At 37.4% G+C, this 21,278-nt stretch overlaps 2 protein-coding genes across 3 annotated transcripts; both read left to right on the plus strand.

Moving 5' to 3' along the window:
* The first annotated feature begins 4,001 nt into the window (after nt 1-4,001).
* yod1 (YOD1 deubiquitinase) lies at nt 4,002-10,337 on the plus strand. 2 transcript variants are annotated; one of them, XM_076096885.1, is made up of 4 exons: nt 4,055-4,142; nt 5,732-5,765; nt 7,287-7,499; nt 7,853-10,337. In XM_076096885.1, the coding sequence occupies exons 3-4, from the start codon at nt 7,292-7,294 to the stop codon at nt 8,551-8,553; spliced, it is 909 nt and encodes a 302-aa protein (XP_075953000.1). In that variant the 5' UTR covers nt 4,055-4,142; nt 5,732-5,765; nt 7,287-7,291; the 3' UTR covers nt 8,554-10,337. The 2 variants fall into 2 exon arrangements, with proteins under 2 accessions (XP_075952999.1, XP_075953000.1); XM_076096884.1 differs by lacking the exon at nt 5,732-5,765 and having other exon boundaries at nt 4,002-4,142.
* A 3,535-nt stretch (nt 10,338-13,872) lies between these two features.
* LOC142955412 (specifically androgen-regulated gene protein) lies at nt 13,873-20,789 on the plus strand. Its single transcript, XM_076096918.1, has 4 exons — nt 13,873-18,965; nt 19,191-19,386; nt 19,480-20,164; nt 20,225-20,789. Exons 1-4 carry the CDS (start codon nt 18,861-18,863, stop codon nt 20,577-20,579), a joined length of 1,341 nt encoding a protein of 446 aa, XP_075953033.1. The 5' UTR covers nt 13,873-18,860; the 3' UTR covers nt 20,580-20,789.
* Nucleotides 20,790-21,278: the final 489 nt, after the last annotated feature.

Here is a 21,278-nt window from a genome sequence, read left to right on the forward strand (position 1 = left end):
GGGATTTTGAAACAGGTTTTCTTACCTCTGGAACAAAAGTTAGCGTCACACTGGTTCCCTCGACAAAAAGCCAATGAGATTTTATATTGTATTTTAGATTATTGCAGAAAATAAGCTCTGTGGCAAACACAAGTTTGTGATACTTTAGTTCAGCAAGATGATCAACTCAACACCACTTGTAATTGCAAATGGTACACACAAGCTTATGTGATTTAACATTTTGTTTTACGACCTATGCATCCTTAAATACCCCACTCATACATTTTTGCTTTTACGTGTCTTGAAAAAGGCTAAATGAGACTTTGAAATGTCATCACACAGACTACTCCGGCATCACAGCCAGCTTGTGTACTCGCGCTCATGCAACCGTAACATTGGTGTAGTTCGTTTATAGCCTAACGTTAGCTTTTTACTTCTGTCGATTTCATTTATGCTTCAAAAATTATAAAAGTGTTTATTTGTAAAAGTTATCTTTCTGAACAAAACATTTAAGTATTATAATCTTGTGTTTCCATAGGTCTTATTTTCTGCAATATTCCAAAATACAATGGAATAAATCCCATTGGCTTTCTGTCACGGGAACCCGTGCAATGCAAACTTCCGGGGTTGGTTTACAGAAATACTTTGGCCCTGCACCAATAGCTAACTGTTATTAGGGGATTTACGGTTTGTCAGCCAGAGAGCGTCACGACGTCGTAAAGACGTAAACTGACGTTCTACACATCAGTCTTACTGGATGTGCATTAGGCTCGTTCGACTTAAGCCAGGCGTGCGCAGAATCGATCACCGGCGATCGGAGCACAATGCATGCTGGGTAGATTTGCGTCCGACTTGCTCTGACGTCATGAAAACGTGCGTAACGATGACCTCACGTGAGCGAGGCGGCCGCAGATTTTAGAGCCAGGCTATGCAGAATTGCTCTCCACCGACTGCATGACCCCAGGGCATGATGGGACTTGCGCTGACGTCATGATCACGTGGGCAACGATAACCTCACGAGAGCGGGGTGGCCGCAGATTTTAGAGCCAGGCGCTGCAGTTGCTCTCCACTGACTGCGTGACCCCAAGGCATGATGGGAAACTTCTTGCTGTCTTCGGATCAAAGAGCTGATTGGCTCTTAGATTTCCTTTAGTGGAAAAGGTGGGCGACCGTGGCTCACTGGGTTAAGAGGTTTGTCTGGTGACCACAAGGTTGTTCGTTCGAACCATGGCCTTTGACGTGTCGCATGTCAAAGACAGCCCACTGCTCCCCATATATAGGGATGGGTCAAATGCAGAGACAAATGTATCCTTAATTAACAGGATAAATATAGTATAAAAAAAATTGAAATCCTAATTTTCTGTCTAATTGTAATACTTAACGCTAGCTTGTTGGCTATTAGTCTCATTTTGTGCAATAACAATAATAATATATAAGGTTATTTATTTAGCATCTGTAAATAAAGATATTTATTGAGAAAGCCTACATCCTACTTGATGTCAACATGTTTTCAGTCACTGGAATGTGTCCATCGATCAATGATTGTGAAGCATCACAAAACGTATTAAAAGAAAAGCACAATTGTCACTGATGGAAACGTGCAGCGTTGCTTTTCCTCCGTGTGTAGCCTGTTTATGTAGCTGTGATGTTTGGACAGTGGTTCAGTTTTTAAATTTCTTAAATTTACGGTTGTATGATTTAGAAATGACGCTGTCTTTACATATATTTATTTATATAAATGTTTAAATAAATATGACATCCAAAAACTAAAATATGCCCAATCTTATATCCTCAATTATAATAATAACATAGTTAAATATATAAAAACACATCCAAACTTAAAGACCAGCAATTTTGGGGTTAAGTGTCTTGCTCAAGGACACATCAACATGCTCCTAGCGGAGTCGGGGATCGAACCGCCGCTCCTCTGATTGAAGGACGGCCCTGCGCTCCACTTAGCCACAGTCGCCCAAGATCAGTTCTAGACTATGGCTGTGTGGCTTATAGGTCGGCGTCTAAAACCTTGTTGGGAAAACTGGATGTAATACAAGCGTCAAGAATATGTAGTGGGGTCTTTAAAACAACATCTGTGCCGGCATTGCAGGTAGAAATGGGGGAAATGCCGTTGGAGTTGAGAAGAATACAGATCATGATGACATATTGGGTCAGTTTACAAGGACATAACAACCATCCAACAATAAGTGCAATTGAGCCATGCTGGGAACATGACAACAGGCCAACAAAGAGCTTTGGTTGGGTTGTTCAGAAGAAGGCTAGTGAATTAGGTTATAGGAGTTATTCTCCAGCTGTGGTTAGCTGTTCCTCTTTGGTTACTGCCACAGCCTGAAATTGATCTTGGCCTCCTTGAACTGATGAGAGATGAACGTGGGGGAAACTGTAACATCTTCAAGTCATACATCAGTTACCACAATTAAATACAGATTTATGGATCTAAAGACCCTGAAACTGGTAGAACAGCAGCAGCAGCAGTAATCCCAGAATTCCATTTGGAGTGTGGGAAGAGACTCAGTGATGATGTATCTGTGTTTACATGTGAGATGATGGCCATGTAGTTATTGTGTTACAGTGGGTAGAGGACGTCAGGCCAGAGAGAGTGGTGATTGCATCAGACTCATGTGCAGTGCTAACGAGTTCGACATTTTGCCACTCCAAAAGCAGAGAGGATTTACTGTTTGAAATTCTACAATCATTTTTAAGAATCCATCAAATGCGGATAGCGGTTCATTTAGTGTGGGTCCATGTTGGAGTCGATGGCAATGAGAAGGCGGATAAAGCAGCAAAAAGGGCTTTGAAGAGTGGGAGAAATAACGTTAATGTAAATATAAGTAAGTCAGAAGCTAAAGTGGTGATTAAGGGACAAATTAAAAAGATATGTCAGAACGAATGTAATAAAGGGAGTAAAGGAAGATATCTGTTTAAAAATAAACCATTGGTTGGGAGCAGGATCTAGTGGACGAACTAGAAAAGAGGAGACGATTATGACAAGACTAAGGAATGGCCATACTGGTCTGAACAGTTCCCTCTATGTTATTAGAAAGCATAATAATAGAAAGTGTAAATTTTGTGGAGAAGAAGAAACCGTGGACCATGTTTTATTGTCCTGTCAGAGGTACGAGTCAGAGAGAGAAGTTTTGAAAAAAGGTCTAAGAGAGATTGGAGAGGAAAGCTTTAGTGACAAATGTTGGAAACTTTTTCTGGAATATTTAGAGTCAACAACACTAATGAATAGAATTTGAGAAAGAAATGTATTATTATTTATTTTTTCTATATGTGTGTGTATATATATATATATATATATATATATATATATATTCATTTATATATATATATATATATATTCATTTATATATATATATATATATATTCATTTCTATATATATATATATATATTCATTTCTATATATATATATATATATTCATTTATATATATATATATATATTCATTTATATATATATATATATATATATTCATTTATATATATATATATATATATATTCATTTATATATATATTCATTTATATATATATATATATATATATATATTCATTTATATATATATATATATATATATATATATATTCATTTATATATATATATATATATATTCATTTATATATATATATATATATATATTCATTTATATATATATATATATATATTCATTTATATATATATATATATATATATATATTCATTTATATATATATATATATATATATATATTCATTTATATATATATATATATATATATATTCATTTATATATATATATATATATATATATATATATATATATATATATATATATATATATATATATATATATATATATATATTCATTTATATATATATATATATTCATTTACACACATATGTATTTCTTTTCGTTTGGTTGTCGTATTAGAGTCCTTAGTCCACACTCCAGATTAGTGGGAGGCGGTAATGCACCCGAAAGCTGTTTGCCAACCGCCAAAAAAAGCAAAAGAAAGAAGAAGAAGAAGCAGGCGGCTGAAAACGGTCCGACTTGAACGCAGTTTTTTGTCAACGCCCCTTTCTACGTCCGCCTGCTCTCGTCTGCTTTCCAGGCGAGGCGCAGTTCAACTCGAACGAGTTGTTTAAGGCTGAGCTGAAGTCAACAGCAGGTAAGAAGAAAAACAACTAAGCTGGTTTGCATGTCACGTAATACACCATGTCGTCTATATAAGGCAGGAAACAGAATTTACCAAAGTCTGCCTGGATGCTTGTAAAAACGGTCGACTTGCAGGTTAGCATGCTAACATTAGCAGATGATACATGATATAGCTAGTTAGCTCACACGTTACATGTTAGTGACTCCGGACAAGTCACGTTGTTTCTTTCATAACGTTTCTTGTTCAAGATGAACGTGTCAATAACTCCTACTGTTATTTATTGAGTTATGCAACGATTGGCTCCACGTACAGCTGAATGTGTCTTGCTTAGGAGGGCATTCCTAGCCCAGCCCAGCCCACTATCTCCTGCTGTTGAGTTCACTAAGTCTGGCTGACAGAACAAAGAAAACAAAACAAAGCAACGTCGCTGTCATGTGTTTTACCCTGCTGCTCGTCAGCAGTTTAATTGTTATGCCGGGTCCATTTAGAAACAGCCTGGTTGTTGCTCTGTTGCATAAGTTAGGCTAACAAACACAATGAGAACTAGCTCATAGCTACACGGTACAAGTGCTTAATTCCAAACTAACGTTAAATAACCAACACTAAACACGCGATGAAGTATTTTGAGGTAACTTGAATGCATGTTTTCTGAAAAGGTAAAACCCATGTTTTAAAAGATTCGAGGTCGTTTAATCCCCTCACCGATAAACTAGTTGCGTTGCATATAAGGGACAACTCCACCTATTATTATGAGTGATTCAGGGGTTCTGCTCTAGTCCCAGTTTGTGCCTCACACTTAATCACTTTCAACAAACTTCGCCACGTTTTTTTTGTTGTTTTTTACATTTTGATAATCCTTTAGGCATTTTTATTTCCATTCCATAACCCAAATAACGATGGCAACCAGAAATAATAGACCCTGCTTTCTTGTCTGGTTGCCTTTTTATTTTTGGACCAAGGAAGGAGCCCCACCCTTTCTCAAATACAGACCACTCCTTAGTTGAGGTAAATATTTGAGTTGATTTGAAATGGTGCACTACCTTTTGTCTACTTTCACTTTTTAAAGCAGTAAAATTACTGTTTTCTTTTAGTTTAAAACTAAAAATGACTTTTATCTACCAGTATAATGTGTGACGGGCATATACATTGTTGTTCCATCATTAGAATGACAACAGTCTCATTTGCTGCACTCAACACTAAAGACGTAGTTGCTCAATTGTACATGTGAAGAGAAATGTTTCTAACCTGATTTAAAAATGAGTTCACATCTAAGATCTTCCAGCAGTGTATTACAGTTGCATGCAGCATAGACGCTACATTGGCAAAAAGCCAACATGAAACTCCATTTCATATTATAACAGATGCTTTTGGGAAAGTGTTTTTCGAGTGTGCATACACACACAAGGTTCATTATTTATATTTTGAGAATAGTTTACCAAAGCTGTCAGTAGGCAAAATGCCATCTCAACCCAGGAGGACGGTTGTATCTGACTTTGATACTTGAACTACCGGCATATTCACAAATATTCTAATAACAGTGTGCCGTCACATAAGTTAATGTGAAAGTGACAGGAATTTTAACTTTTCTCTTTTATTGACAGATGTAGATTTTGGTTGCCTTTTTAAAGATAAGAGGTGAGGATATTTGTTATAATTGTTATTCTAAAATATAGTTGGATTGTTGAAATAACTACAAGTTTTCATCAGTAAGGAGAGAAATGGCATTTATTTTGAAGGTAAAATGGTGTAATTTATACTTTTCATGCATACATTGGTGCCTTTGCTTGGGACAGAAATCATGGCCAGAATGCACCAAATTGCACTATTTCAGAAAAACAAACGTCTAGGGCGGCAGCATGTCCCCCTCTACCATAACTCCTGCCTTTGGTGCTCTTCATCACACAGCCTGGACACATTCTCCCCAGCATCCATGGACGTACAACTCTAGCACTTTTATGACTACTATACTATATTTTCTATAACTTACTCCAACTATGACTTTTTTTATGACTCTTCATGACACACTATACTATGACACACTATATACTATGACACACTATACTATGACACACTATACTATGGGGCTTCACCAAATAGTTGGGAGCTTTATTCATTGCGTTGACATTATAACAGTTATCATTAATGAATAGCTTCCAGACACATTGCACGCAATAGTTCACCTTTCCTCTTCCTCACACACAGCACTCAACTCTGTAGTTGACTCAGTCCAGAAGTCAAAATGTATTGATAAAAGAAAGATGGAGTAATTGCGGAAATCCACAAACTTTTTTACCTCGTGAAATGTGCCGCTTCAATCCATATTTGTTGGACTTTCGCCTTTCAAGAACACTGCGGCCAAAGACCTGTTTGCTCTCAGGCTTACCGCACACACAGGGAGGCACGTGTTAACGGGGCAGTCTAGCAGCAGTCCAACACCACTGTTCATTACATTTATACACAATAACACTAAATCATATGTGTTGGGGGTTATGACATCATAGAAAATGACAGACATTCAAAAACCTCAAGCTTCGTATGTGAAAAACTAAATGACATTCAGTAAAGTCGTTTTCTACTGTTACGACTTATTTATGTCAAACAAAACTGACATTCTTTCACTATTTTCTGTGCCTCTTTTGACATGCTATAACATACTCTGACTTTGTGACATTCTATGACATACTACACTGACATTTTTATACTATAATATACTTTGATACTATACTAGTTTTTCTAACATTTACTTTAAATACTACAGTATGATTTATGATATACTTTTCTATGACTTTTTTATGACGTACTACAGTATTTTTTGTTATTGGTTTTTATGGCATGCTAGACTAATATTTGTTATTACACACTCTACTATGACATCTTTTGGCACTTTTTATGACATTTCTCTGATATACTATACCATGACCATACTGTACTCAGTAACAAGTGATGATGTAACCTTCCTTAACAAACTGGATATGAATACAGTTTGATACATTCCAGCTAGGATTGTATCGTCATTAACCAACATAACAAATTACAAAGTTGATTTAACGGTCTTTATAAATCCAGATGTTCAGAAAGTGTTCTCTTGATCGCTACAATCCCTTAACAACAAATGTGCCTGCAGTGTTACTGACATGTTGTCTCCTGTTTTTATAGGTAGGATGTTGCGGCTTCGCTGTAAGACCAAAAATGGCAGCCACATAATGCAGGGCTTGACTCATCAGTCCTGCGTGCAAGAGCTGAAGAGTAAGGTGGAGGAGCTGACTGGTATCCCCTGTGATGTGCAGAAGATCATGGTCGGTTATCCTCCCTCCAGCCTGGATCTTCAAAATGGAGACGCTCACCTCAAGGACTACCCCATCAAATCAGGCACGTTATCAGAAATCCAGATACATTCACAGCATTGATCGTTTGTCTGACTGTTTTATTATTGAATTACATGTTTTCAAGACATACCACGACTGTTATGACTGGGTTAACCTTAAGCAACCATGAAAATGATGGACAGTGTTCTGTGAATTTCCCAAAGCAACTGTTTTTTTAAACTTAATTATTTAATGCTATGAGACATTCAGTTCACCTCGTTGTATTGAAGTGGCAGCAGGAATCTCAAAACGTGGCAAACCGACCCTTAAGCTCAACATTTAGTTACCGTGATAGTTTTAAGATAAGATGCATCTTCCTCTCTTCTTACCTGAGTTGTGTTGTCTCAACCTCTACAGGAGACACGCTCATAGTTGAGGAAGAAAAGAACAAGCCAAAGCCTCCTCCGGATCATCCCACTGTGACTAAAGCTCCACGCCTGGAAGCCTCACCCACGCTGGCACGTCGAGTGGTCCCAGCTGACAACTCCTGCCTCTTCACCAGTGTGTATTATGTGGTGGAAGGTGGCGTATACGACCCGGCTTGTGCCCCTGAGATGCGAGGCCTCATCGCCCAGATTGTGTCCAGTGACCCCGCAGCTTACTCTGAAGCAGTGCTGGGAAAGACCAACGAGGATTACTGCGCGTGGATAAGACGTGACGACACCTGGGGGGGAGCCATCGAGGTGTCTATCATGTCCAAGTTCTACCAGTGTGAGATCTGCGTGGTGGACACTCAGACGGTCCGCGTGGATCGATTCGGGGAGGACGCCGGCTACCACAAACGCGTGCTGCTCATCTACGACGGCATCCATTACGACCCGCTGCAGAAAGAGACGGCCGGCTCCGACGCTCCGCCCCAGACAATCTTCTCCACCACGGACGACGTGATCCTGGCACAGGCCCTCGAGCTCGCGGACGAGGCCCGCCGCAAGCGCCAGTTCACGGACGTTAACCGCTTTGCGCTGCGCTGCATTGTGTGCCAGACGGGCCTGGTGGGACAAAAGGAAGCTCGTGAGCACGCCAAGGAGACGGGCCACACCAATTTTGGGGAAGTGTGAACACTGTTGTCTTTTCTGCCTCTCACAAATACAACCGCCACCAACCCCGTGCCCCACTGTCTGTCAATCTGCTCGTGTGATCCTCTACCTCACGTTGTCCAGCGACATCTTTGGAGAATCTGCAGACATTGTGTTCAGCCTCTCGCTTAGTATTTATTTTTAACAGCGGTCAGTTCTCATAGTCAGAAACACTACTGCAGTACTCCGATGTCTCTAAACCATATTTTTATTCCACTAGGATGGTTTCAAATCTATTTAACTGGGTCAAGTAAAAACTAGGAACCATTCTGAGGACATGTTTTAATCTCTTTGGGTTACTCGATGGCTTGGTTGTGATAAACTAAATGACGCCTCACGTGTTGGCAATTAGAAAATGCACCAAATTGCCCAATACCTAACTGTGACTAACTGAACTTCTATTTTATAAAACCTTGTTATCTGGCTCTAGAAAGAGTTTAATGCAACCATTAAGAATGAGTTGCACTATGATGTGATCCTATTCACTGTTGTCTTAAGAGCAGCACACAAAGAATGACTGTTATCATGTTGGCTGTGTAGCATGTTTTTTTATTTCCCTCGATTTATGTCAGAAACTCTTCTAATATAATAAATGATCATTTGGTTAATTGTAGACGTCTGAGTAGTTCAGCACAGTTGGGCTGTTCATGCTAAACTACATTGAGATTGAGGTTATGCATTTTGAAATCATTTAGCAATCTGTGATCCAAAGTTGGCCTAATTATGTCTTTTTTTGTACCCTTCCTTTTTGTGATGTGACACTGTTTATCAATGAACTTATTTTAGACAAAAACATAATGGTGCTGAAACATTTCACAGTTTCTGTAGCTCAGTTATTCTTCATGGGTACGACAGTATTTCAGGAGTCTCATTTTAATTCTAATCATGCTGTTATCTTTTTAAAATGTGTTTTTGTTTTAAATTGAAGAACACTAAGAGTGATGAGGTGTTTGTATCTCAGATACAAGTCATTGTGAGAGTGTAGTTACTAGACAGAGTGTGAGACGTTCTATACGAGATGAATCCTGCTCACTTAATGGTTCACTGAACAGGTACATTCTGTGTTTAGCTCATCAGCATTAAACATTTTACAGCTTATATTTACAGCCCCAAAAGTATTTCTAGTCGGGGTGTTTGAAAACCACGAGTAAAAGAGCATTTGGTTTAATATGTACTGCATGTTGTCAAAAACAAAAAAAACGCCATTTTGTTCCACTATGTTTTGCACAACTGCAGCATGTTGTCACATCTCTTTGCTCAGTCCTTTGATACTCACTGCCTATGAGGATGAAGCATTCATTGACTTATGTTCAACCACAGATCAAACATGTTAAATTGAAGGAGGACATTAGTATATTGTTGGGCTTTTAGCTTAAATCCCACTTCATTATGGCCTCCCGTTGTGCAGAACCAGTATTTCTACTTCACATATCTGTGATGCCAATATTGGGAACTAGTTTTTGCCAAAAATGTAAGTTGAACAGTCGAGGCGTTGAGATATTTCTTCAGAGATGGTGTTGGATATTAACAAAAGGCAAAGCTAAAATGAATTGCTATGATTTCTTTTCTTTCATTTTAAGTGTTTATGGATTATGTCAGCTTACTTCAAAGTGAAACTATGAAATGGCTTTGTTGTATTTTGTATTTACAAAGTTCTCAAGACTCTTCAAGGACAATAACGATGAATGTTGCACACAAAGCACTGCAGAATAACTGGATTTACTTGATTCTTTTCAGTGTTGTCACAATTAAAAGTTATAGCCGACGGTGTTGGGTCCGAGTCGTTTTGTGTCAACACATTCCTTTTTTCCAGTTCACTCTTTAAGCTATTTATGTTTTATATCTGTAGTGATTGTTAAAATTCAGTTCACCTTACCTTATTTTCTTATACTTTTTGTAATACTAGCCGTCCCCACGCCATCTATTTATAGCTCCTGTTGACAATCCATGGCCAATAGGAATAAACCCTTGTTGGCCTAACCTCACTGATCCTGTGCCATCGTAGTGGGATTACACCACCGACATGGTATTCTAGGTACATCTACCCTTTCTTAATAGGGTAATACCATTTGTTCACCAGCTGTTTGCTGGTCAAAGAGACTGTGTGAAAGTACACTTATCATATGCAATCAGCATTTAGACTTGAACGAGTTTGTGTTTACAGTGATAACACATTTGTTTATATGATAAACTGTACTTTTACTCAATTTGAATTTTTTTCTTCTTTCCAGTTTTATTTCACTACATCTAAGAGGCAAACGTTCTTTTTCGCCACCATATTTCCGACAGGTTTAGTGACTTTTGAGATTACAATTTGTCATATCCTTAAAATTCTCTGTTTTGAGCCAAATTAACAATTTAAAAACCCTCGTGGAGCTTGAATCATTCTTTCTGACTTGCTATACTATGACTTTTTTCCACATGCTATACTATGACTTTTTTAACATGCTATACTATTACTTTTTTCCACATGCTATACTATGATTTCTTTCGACAAACTATACTATGACTAATGATTTCTTTCGACAAGCTATACTATGACTAATGATTTCTTTCCACATGCTATACTATGACTTTTTTCCACATGCTATACTATGACTTTTTTCCACATGCTATACTATGACTTTTTTCCACATGCTATACTATGACTGTAATGATTTCTTTCCACATGCTATACTATGACTTTTTTCCACATGCTATACTATGACTTTTTTCCACATGCTATACTATGACTTTTTTCCACATGCTACACTATGACTTTTTTCCACATGCTATACTATGACTAATGATTTCTTTCCACATGCTATACTATGACTTTTTTCCACATGATATACTGTGACTTTAATGATTTCTTTCCACATGCTATACTATGACTTTTTTCCACATGTTATACTATGACTTTTTTCCACATGCTATACTATGACTTTAATGATTTCTTTCCACATGCTATACTATGACTTTTTTTAACATGCTATACTATGACTTTTTTAACATGCTATACTATGACTTTTTTTAACATGCTATACTATGACTTTTTTTAACATGCTATACTATGACTTTTTTAACATGCTATACTATTACTTTTTTCCACATGCTATACTATGACTGTAATGATTTCTTTCCACATGCTATACTATGACTTTTTTCCACATGCTATACTATGACTTTTTTCCACATGCTATACTATGACTTTTTTCCACATGCTATACTATGACTTTTTTCCACATGCTATACTATGACTTTTTTCCACATGCTATACTATGACTGTAATGATTTCTTTCCACATGCTATACTATGACTTTTTTCCACATGCTATACTATGACTTTAATGATTTCTTTCCACATGCTATACTATGACTTTTTTTAACATGCTATACTATGACTTTTTTTAACATGCTATACTATGACTTTTTTCCACACGCTATACTATGACTTTTTTTAACATGCTATACTATGACTTTTTTTAACATGCTATACTATGACTTTTTTAACATGCTATACTATGACTTTTTTAACATGCTATACTATGACTTTTTTTAACATGCTATACTATGACTTTTTTTAACATGCTATACTATGACTTTTTTAACATGCTATACTATTACTTTTTTCCACATGCTATACTATGATTTCTTTCGACAAACTATACTATGACTAATGATTTCTTTCGACAAGCTATACTATGACTAATGATTTCTTTCGACAAACTATACTATGACTAATGATTTCTTTCGACAAGCTATACTATGACTAATGATTTCTTTCCACATGCTATACTATGACTTTTTTCCACATGCTATACTATGACTTTTTTCCACATGCTATACTATGACTTTTTTCCACATGCTATACTATGACTGTAATGATTTCTTTCCACATGCTATACTATGACTTTTTTCCACATGCTATACTATGACTTTAATGATTTCTTTCCACATGCTATACTATGACTTTTTTTAACATGCTATACTATGACTTTTTTTAACATGCTATACTATGACTTTTTTCCACACGCTATACTATGACTTTTTTTAACATGCTATACTATGACTTTTTTTAACATGCTATACTATGACTTTTTTTAACATGCTATACTATGACTTTTTTAACATGCTATACTATGACTTTTTTGAACATGCTATACTATGACTTTTTTCCACATGCTATACTATGACTGTAATGATTTCTTTCCACATGCTATACTATGACTTTTTTCCACATGCTATACTATGACTTTAATGATTTCTTTCCACATGCTATACTATGACTTTTTTCCACATGCTATACTATGACTTTTTTCCACATGCTATACTATGACTTTTTTCCACATGCTATACTATGACTTTTTTCCACATGCTATACTATGACTTTTTTCCACATGCTATACTATGACTTTTTTCCACATGCTATACTATGACTTTTTTCCACATGCTATACTATGACTGTAATGATTTCTTTCCACATGCTATACTATGACTTTTTTCCACATGCTATACTATGACTTTAATGATTTCTTTCCACATGCTATACTATGACTTTTTTTAACATGCTATACTATGACTTTTTTTAACATGCTATACTATGACTTTTTTCCACACGCTATACTATGACTTTTTTTAACATGCTATACTATGACTTTTTTTAACATGCTATACTATGACTTTTTTTAACATGCTATACTATGACTTTTTTAACATGCTATACTATGACTTTTTTAACATGCTATACTATGACTTTTTTTAACATGCTATACTATGACTTTTTTTAACATGCTATACTATGACTTTTTTAACATGCTATACTATTACTTTTTTCCACATGCTATACTATGATTTCTTTCGACAAACTATACTATGACTAATGATTTCTTTCGACAAGCTATACTATGACTAATGATTTCTTTCGACAAACTATACTATGACTAATGATTTCTTTCGACAAGCTATACTATGACTAATGATTTCTTTCCACATGCTATACTATGACTTTTTTCCACATGCTATACTATGACTTTTTTCCACATGCTATACTATGACTTTTTTCCACATGCTATACTATGACTGTAATGATTTCTTTCCACATGCTATACTATGACTTTTTTACACATGCTATACTATGACTTTAATGATTTCTTTCCACATGCTATACTATGACTTTTTTCCACATGCTATACTATGACTTTTTTCCACATGCTATACTATGACTTTTTTCCACATGCTATACTATGACTTTTTTCCACATGCTATACTATGACTGTAATGATTTCTTTCCACATGCTATACTATGACTTTTTTCCACATGCTATACTATGACTTTAATGATTTCTTTCCACATGCTATACTATGACTTTTTTCCACATGCTATACTATGACTTTAATGATTTCTTTCCACATGCTATACTATGACTTTTTTTAACATGCTATACTATGACTTTTTTTAACATGCTATACTATGACTTTTTTCCACACGCTATACTATGACTTTTTTTAACATGCTATACTATGACTTTTTTTAACATGCTATACTATGACTTTTTTTAACATGCTATACTATGACTTTTTTAACATGCTATACTATGACTTTTTTGAACATGCTATACTATGACTTTTTTTAACATGCTATACTATGACTTTTTTAACATGCTATACTATTACTTTTTTCCACATGCTATACTATGATTTCTTTCGACAAACTATACTATGACTAATGATTTCTTTCGACATACTATACTATGACTTTTTTTTACTTTTTTCCACATGCTATACTATGACTTTTTTCCACATGCTATACTATGACTTTTTTTCCACATGCTATACTATGACTAATGATTTCTTTCGACATACTATACTATGACTTTAATGATTTCTTTCGACATACTATACTATGACTTTAATGATTTCTTTCGACATACTATACTATGATTTCTTTCGACATACTATACTATGATTTCTTTCGACATACTATACTATGACTTTAATAATTTCTTTCGACATACTATACTATGATTTCTTTCGACATACTATACTATGACTTTAATGATTTCTTTCGACATACTATGACTTTTTAATGATTTCTTTCCACATGCTATACTATGACTTTTTTTTACTTTTTTCCACATGCTATACTATGACTTTTTTCCACATGCTATAATATGACTAATGTTTTTCGACATAACTTTATTATGACTTTTTTCCACATGCTATACTTTCATCTTGGCTCCTCATGGCATTAAAGACTTAACATGTGTCTTTAAAAAAATAAAGTACTCATATGAACAATAAATGGTGTGAATTTAACTGGATATTTGACAACATTCTTGACAAGTGGACAAATCAGTCTCTGAAAATGGCTCATTTAAGATGATTAATTTCGGCTAATTAGGAGATAATGCTGGAACGTTTCATTGAATACAGGTGTGTGTTTTTCTTCACTTTGATCTGAGGAAGACCATCTGTGGTTGAAATAATCACGTCTGCAAGAAATAAAAGCAGTTTGTCTTTGTTTTTATGTGCATAATTTGGTCTCTGTTTTTCTGTCTCTCTCCATCAGGCTACACATGACTTGTTAAATGCGTTACTCAAGTAAGAGTAAAAACTATTCCGCATTCAAACTAACGTTACTCTGACAAGTACAATGTACTCCAAAAAGTTACTTCAGAAGGCTCCATGAAACGGGGCAAATGGAACTCTTTTCCAACCACCTCTGGTATCAAGAGTAGGAATTATGTCCCAGAGAGTAAACCGTTTACATTTCATAGATAATGAGCATAGACAGTACAGTTAGCAGACAGAGAGAGAGAGAGTTTGAAACAGAGATACTGATTAGCAGATTACCGCAGTTGTGGGTGCCATGACGACGAAGGCTCGTGTGTCTTCAAGAGAACGCTGCTCTCTGATTGGCTAAACGCTGAGGGCACAAAGTTCCTCATGCAGGTGACACGGAGCCGCTCAGCAACTCGCCCGCGTCTTCACTTGCACAAGAAGCAGAAGACTGAACACTAATGTACGGAGACTCAAAACAGGTATGTGTCAGTGCGATGTGCAGATTGTGGTCTGTTTAATCTACTTAAAGCTAGTTTAAACTTTCTTTTTAAATGAGTTTACATTGTGTATTTGTTCTTTAATATAAAAGGTTGAATCTATAGCTCATATGAAGTAAATTATATCAATTCAAGTTTAAGATTATTTATGATTATTTTCATTTTACACGCATCCTTTGATCAATGGATGTTTTGTATATTTTGTAAAGACTGTAGATAATCTTCATTCCAGAGGACATGAATCCTATCTGAAGTCAGAGGGTCGAAGGCCAGGTAGTAGAGGTAAAAATGAAGCTGGGGATGATTTGACCCAGTTGCACAATCCCCTTCAAACAATGGGTTAAGGTTAGGCTAATACAAGCTACCCTTTTATAGCCACAATCAAAACAACACAGAGGCTGGGTTATTTTTATTGTGGCGGTTGCTACTGTACTGTGTTGATCGGTGTATCAATACGGAGATAGACCTATACACGTATAGATACACTATAGGTGTATCTATACGGAGATAACATTATGACGTCTATTCTGCCATGTCCTTTTACTGGAAATGGTCAACAGGGGTTAATCAATATCTACCGTACAGTCTTATTAGTCTCAGGTTTTGTTATGACCAGGGAAAAAAAAAAAAGTCACACTAGACCTTTGACAGCACGGGAACTATATAACAGTTAGGCAAGGCAAATTTAATTAGAGTTAAAAATACTCTGATGTTTTTTCTTGCATGTGATCTACCCCGACTGTGTGAAATTAAGACACAATAAATGCTATGTCAGATTCATATCCTGACCTGCAAGCAGCAGGACATACGAGTACATTTACATATCAGCCTGGCGATAGGGACTGGCCGGGATGACATGGCAAAGCAACAGTGAACAGGAGTGCTTTTGTGCCTCTCCTGGCTTATCTAGCAGCCCTTCCCTCTCAGGTGCGGAAACTTATCCAAAAAGGGAATTTCTTTTCACTTGGATCAGACAGAGGTTCCTTTCTACTAAACTCCCAGCTCTATAGTAGAAAAGCGAACTGTTTTTATTCTCTAAAAGTTGTTTGCTCTGGAAAAAATCGGATGCTCTAATAGCTGTCAAACAACTGGGCTTTCCATCTGTAATCTCATTTACAGTAAAAGATGCATCTCATTGCCAGAATCGTGCCAAAATGTTAGCATCCCCAGAAAGAGAAAAATCCCTAATCATGGCGTTACATTTTAGGTTCTCTTTAGATCCCACCACGTTAAAACAATGATCATTTCTGAGGACGAACATAGACCCAGATGAATAGCGTTGCAGTCAGACAACATGGTCCACCTGGATATCATGTAGCTTTCAGGGGATCATTGCTGCTGTCCCTCTACTACCTCTGAAACTGATCCGGTTGAGGAAGATTAGGAGTGGCATGTGTGCTGTAATCTGAGTCACATGCAGTTAGAGGACTAGTCGGAAACACACTACGCTATGATACCCTGTCATTCTGTCCCGTCAACAGAAAGCTGGCGCGCATGTAAAACACACCACAGGGTTACATGTGGACGAGATGATATTTAGGCAGGTGTGCATGTGAGAATTTAGAAATCTGGAAAATAGCCTAATAAACCATATATTACTCGTCCATATGAACACATGCAGCCTCTAACGAGTACCTTTGCTGTGGTTTTAGCCAATTAACTACAAGTATTTTTATCTCATCTCAGAACATCGGACCTAGGAGAACGACAAGCAAATATGGATGTTGTGAAAATAACAGTTAAAAGTTCTTATTGTTTTGCATTAAAATGGCTGCTGTTCTGCAGCAATTGATTCTTAAGTGTAAAAACATTTCAATGCACTTTTTTTCTAAAACTTTGAGCCACAAACAAAAGCCCCAAAGGATGGATAGTTGATTCTCCGGAGGCTGTAAATGAATTCTTTCAGAATGCTTGAACACCTTTTTTTCAGTTTTTTTGAGTCGTCTTTCAACACTTTTGAATTGACTGGCAATAGTTTTCACATTCTCTTGCGATACATATTAATGCTGTGAATGCCCCTGGACACATTTTGTTGATCTTTAATGGCTTGACGAAGTATGAAGTCTGCAATTGTGCACTCTTGTGCACCAAGTCATGCTAAAATATCATATGTGTTATGAAGGCACAGATTCTTATGGCACCGCAATGCACTCCATGTTTACACTGTAGTCTAATAGGATTAAAATGACCCAGTACTCGTTTTAATCCCGGTCGACATAACCCTGGGTTATCCTGACATGTTTGACACATTTATATTTCATCCTGAGCCAGTAAAGCAGATCAGACTGATCTGGAGCTGTCCAGTCTCTTGTGGTGCTGATTGCCGGTCATTTTTCCTTCCTCTCCATGTTTGCTTACCTTCTTTGAAAACAAATGTATTATATATTGTTGATCAGTGTCTGTGCACATTGTACTGTCAATTATCTATTAATTATAGAGAAAGTTAAATTAATTTACAGCTAAAAAATTGTCCTGTGGTAATTAAATCAAATGTCGTCAAAGCTCTGGAATTTATCTAGAGTATTGTTGCTGCTAAATTTGACACAGACCATTATTGAGGGTGAGCCGCTGTTTTCTTAATCCATACTGTTTGTTAGTTGTCCTTTGCTCAATAACTAAAAGCAACGTATTGGTATCTACTACTGTCATTAGCTTTCATCTCATTGAAGTCTATGTGTCAAATGCACTTTAAAAACAATTTTACGTAGTTTTTTTTCAGCAAGTTGGACGATTTCTACAAAACAAAATGCTATCACATCACACCAGTGTGGATTCTGCCTAAAGGTTGTGCACACATTATTTGTAATAATAATGAATCCCTTTTATGCTGATTTGAAATTGCTGCATAAGGTTAGCACTAGGTAACATAAATGTTATCGTAAGTTTAGACCAAAAGTACTGCAAGAGAATGCAAAAGAAAATTCCCAATGTGGTCGTTGAAGGACTGTACACATGTCATAATGTACAAAATGACATGCAACCCAATGGCTGGGTGGAAGATAGAACAACTAAGAATCTGTGGGAAATGATCAAAAGAGACATAACGTATAAATAATGTCGTTAAAATATGCAATGCTAGTATGATTACATTAATACAAGCTACTTTTGAATGCTGTGCCTTTTTTGGGGGAATAACTTTGCTCTTTCAAGATGATGGAGGAAGAATTTGAATTTTAACTATGAATTCCCTTCTCACAGACTGAAACACAACAATCTGTGCCACTAACCTTGGATAAACTCGGGCACTAAGATGCCCAAAAGCGATACCTGGCCAGGTGGCGTTGGATTGGAGGCGATGACTGGCATGGATAGCGCTGGCAGCTGTGACAGCGTTCTCAGCGCCAATTCTGGCTTTGTAAGTGACCGTACCCTCCTCCCAACTTATTAGTTCTACTACTACTCATTGTTAAAAATAAGAAATTAAATATCAAGACAAAGCCATGTCGGTGACTGAGCTGCAACATAAAAATAAGGGATGCAATTGGTTTCATGTCTATTTAGAAGTGAAGGGGTTCTCTGATAAAAAGTGATTTAAATTCTGCTGTTTGACAATTTCCTCTTGTTGTTTTATGTGTTACAGAGTGATGATAGTCTGGAGCACCTGTCTGCTGAAGAGAAGGCCTGTCTCATGTTTTTGGAGGAGACTATTGAGTCTTTGGATACCGAGGAAGACAGTGGACTGTCCAATGATGAACCGGACCAACTGCCCAGCCCTGGCAACATTGCTAACAAACTGGCAGACCTGTCAGCCTCCATGAGCAAAAGCAAGCTCAACAGTGAGTTAATCTCTGTGCACAGATGTAGAATTGGCTGAACAGTTGTCAGTTTAATACTTTATCGTGACAAACATGCGTTTGTCTGTCTTTCAGGTTCACAGAACCACGCATCCAAGGAACCCACACAGGAATTTGTTGACACCAGACCCATGCTGAGCTACCTGGTTCCTGCACCTCTTGTTGTGTCAAGCAGCTCTCCATGTTCTGCACCAAATGCAAAGACAGGTGCCGTTCCAGCCAAAAAGCTCAGCTTTAAGCCCCACTTCATTCCTCCAAGCAACAAACCCAAACACAACCAGAAACCTGTCGCTCCCCAAGTACCTTTAGAGGTTAATGTTGTGATACCTCCTCCCACCAAACACAGGGACTACTCAGTTAGGAAAGCTGAAGGTTTACCTCCTCGAGGTCCTCTGTCCTATGAGGCACTTGTTCATCTGCGGAGGAGTGCCTCCACAAAGAAGACGCCACTCTGTCCCACCATTGATCACACTATAGAGTTGGACAAGCACCTTCCTGTCACACTGGAATGCCCAAACCACGAAATTCCTCCAAGAACTGTCAGATTCCACTCAGAGAGTTATAAGTCTAAGACTGGTCCCCCGGTTGTTGGTCCTAAACCCAAAAAGATTCCCGCCAACATATCTGTGAAAGCACACAATGAAGCATCCGTAACCTCGAACTCTTCATTCAATATCAAGAATGCATCAGATCCCCAGGTCGCCAGACTGGAAGCTTTGCTGAAGCTGGGTCTCCTGAAAGACCAACAGCCAGAAAACAAGTCAGTAGCCCCACTGCCCCCCCTTAAATCTCACTCCTCTCTGGACCCAACTCCCAACAGATTCACAAGAGGTCCGTCTAATGTTAATCCATCAAGAAGCCCATCATTTTGTCATTCTCAGGTGCCCACAGAGCCTAAGAACAGGCCTCTGCAGAGCAGCGTCAGTTTCCACCACTACTCCAGACGTGAGGATCTGATACAACCTGTGCCTGTATCAGATCCCGCTCAATCCAGTGGATTGAAGGCAGCTGGTCTGGAGCGCTCTGCCACCCTAGACAACCACAGACAGGGTGGAAGCTGCCAGCCTGTGCCCCGCAAACCCTCAAACTCAGTGGGATATACGGTGATGGTGGTGCCTGGGATGGGAGCGGATCGCAAAGAAGCTCTCAGAAAGCTTGGACTGCTCAAAGACTAAACCAGGTAAACAGCACAAGTCTGCCTGTGTAACGGCAGTGGCCCGAACGAGTTCAAGAGTACCGGCTTAAAGAGACTTAGAGCACTAAGTGGGAACTTGGCACTTGGCACTTTGGCAAACTAAAGCAGAAGAGGATGAAGAAGTGGAACAATTTAAAGGGCAGGAACAGCACTTTTGACAGAGGTTTTAACACACAGGGATGCACGTACTTGAGGGCAGTTGTTTTCCAACTGTTCTCATGTTGGTTTCAATCTGAAAATGCACCTACCACATTTCAAACCCCTGAGGCTCTATGTGTTCGATTGAAATGTTAATGTCATTCCATCTAATCAGAATCTCTTATTATTTTTGCTGTAACAAATTTCAGTTAAGACTTGACAAGGCCCAACAATGGGCCGCTGAATGTTTTAAATACATTTGTGCGCACACACACGTTTATGGCTCTAACAAATTGTCTAAAGTCAACAATAGAAAGAGATATTGTAATAACATTTTAGATAGTGAAGCAAGCCATATTGTAGCTTTCCATTAATCTTCTTCCTTCCTTATTATACTGCACATAACATGCTGCTCCACTTCTACTTAAAGGAAACATCAACCCGAATCAACAGACTTCTTCCATGACGGATTGTTTTATAACTCACAGATGTGCCTTTAAGTGGATAGTCGAGTACATTCCTCGGAGTGAAGCCTCGAACA

This window comes from Anarhichas minor, unplaced genomic scaffold, assembly GCF_050575085.1.
Source record: "Anarhichas minor isolate MPS153535 unplaced genomic scaffold, ASM5057508v1 ptg000023l, whole genome shotgun sequence".
Classification (NCBI taxonomy): domain Eukaryota; kingdom Metazoa; phylum Chordata; class Actinopteri; order Perciformes; family Anarhichadidae; genus Anarhichas; species Anarhichas minor.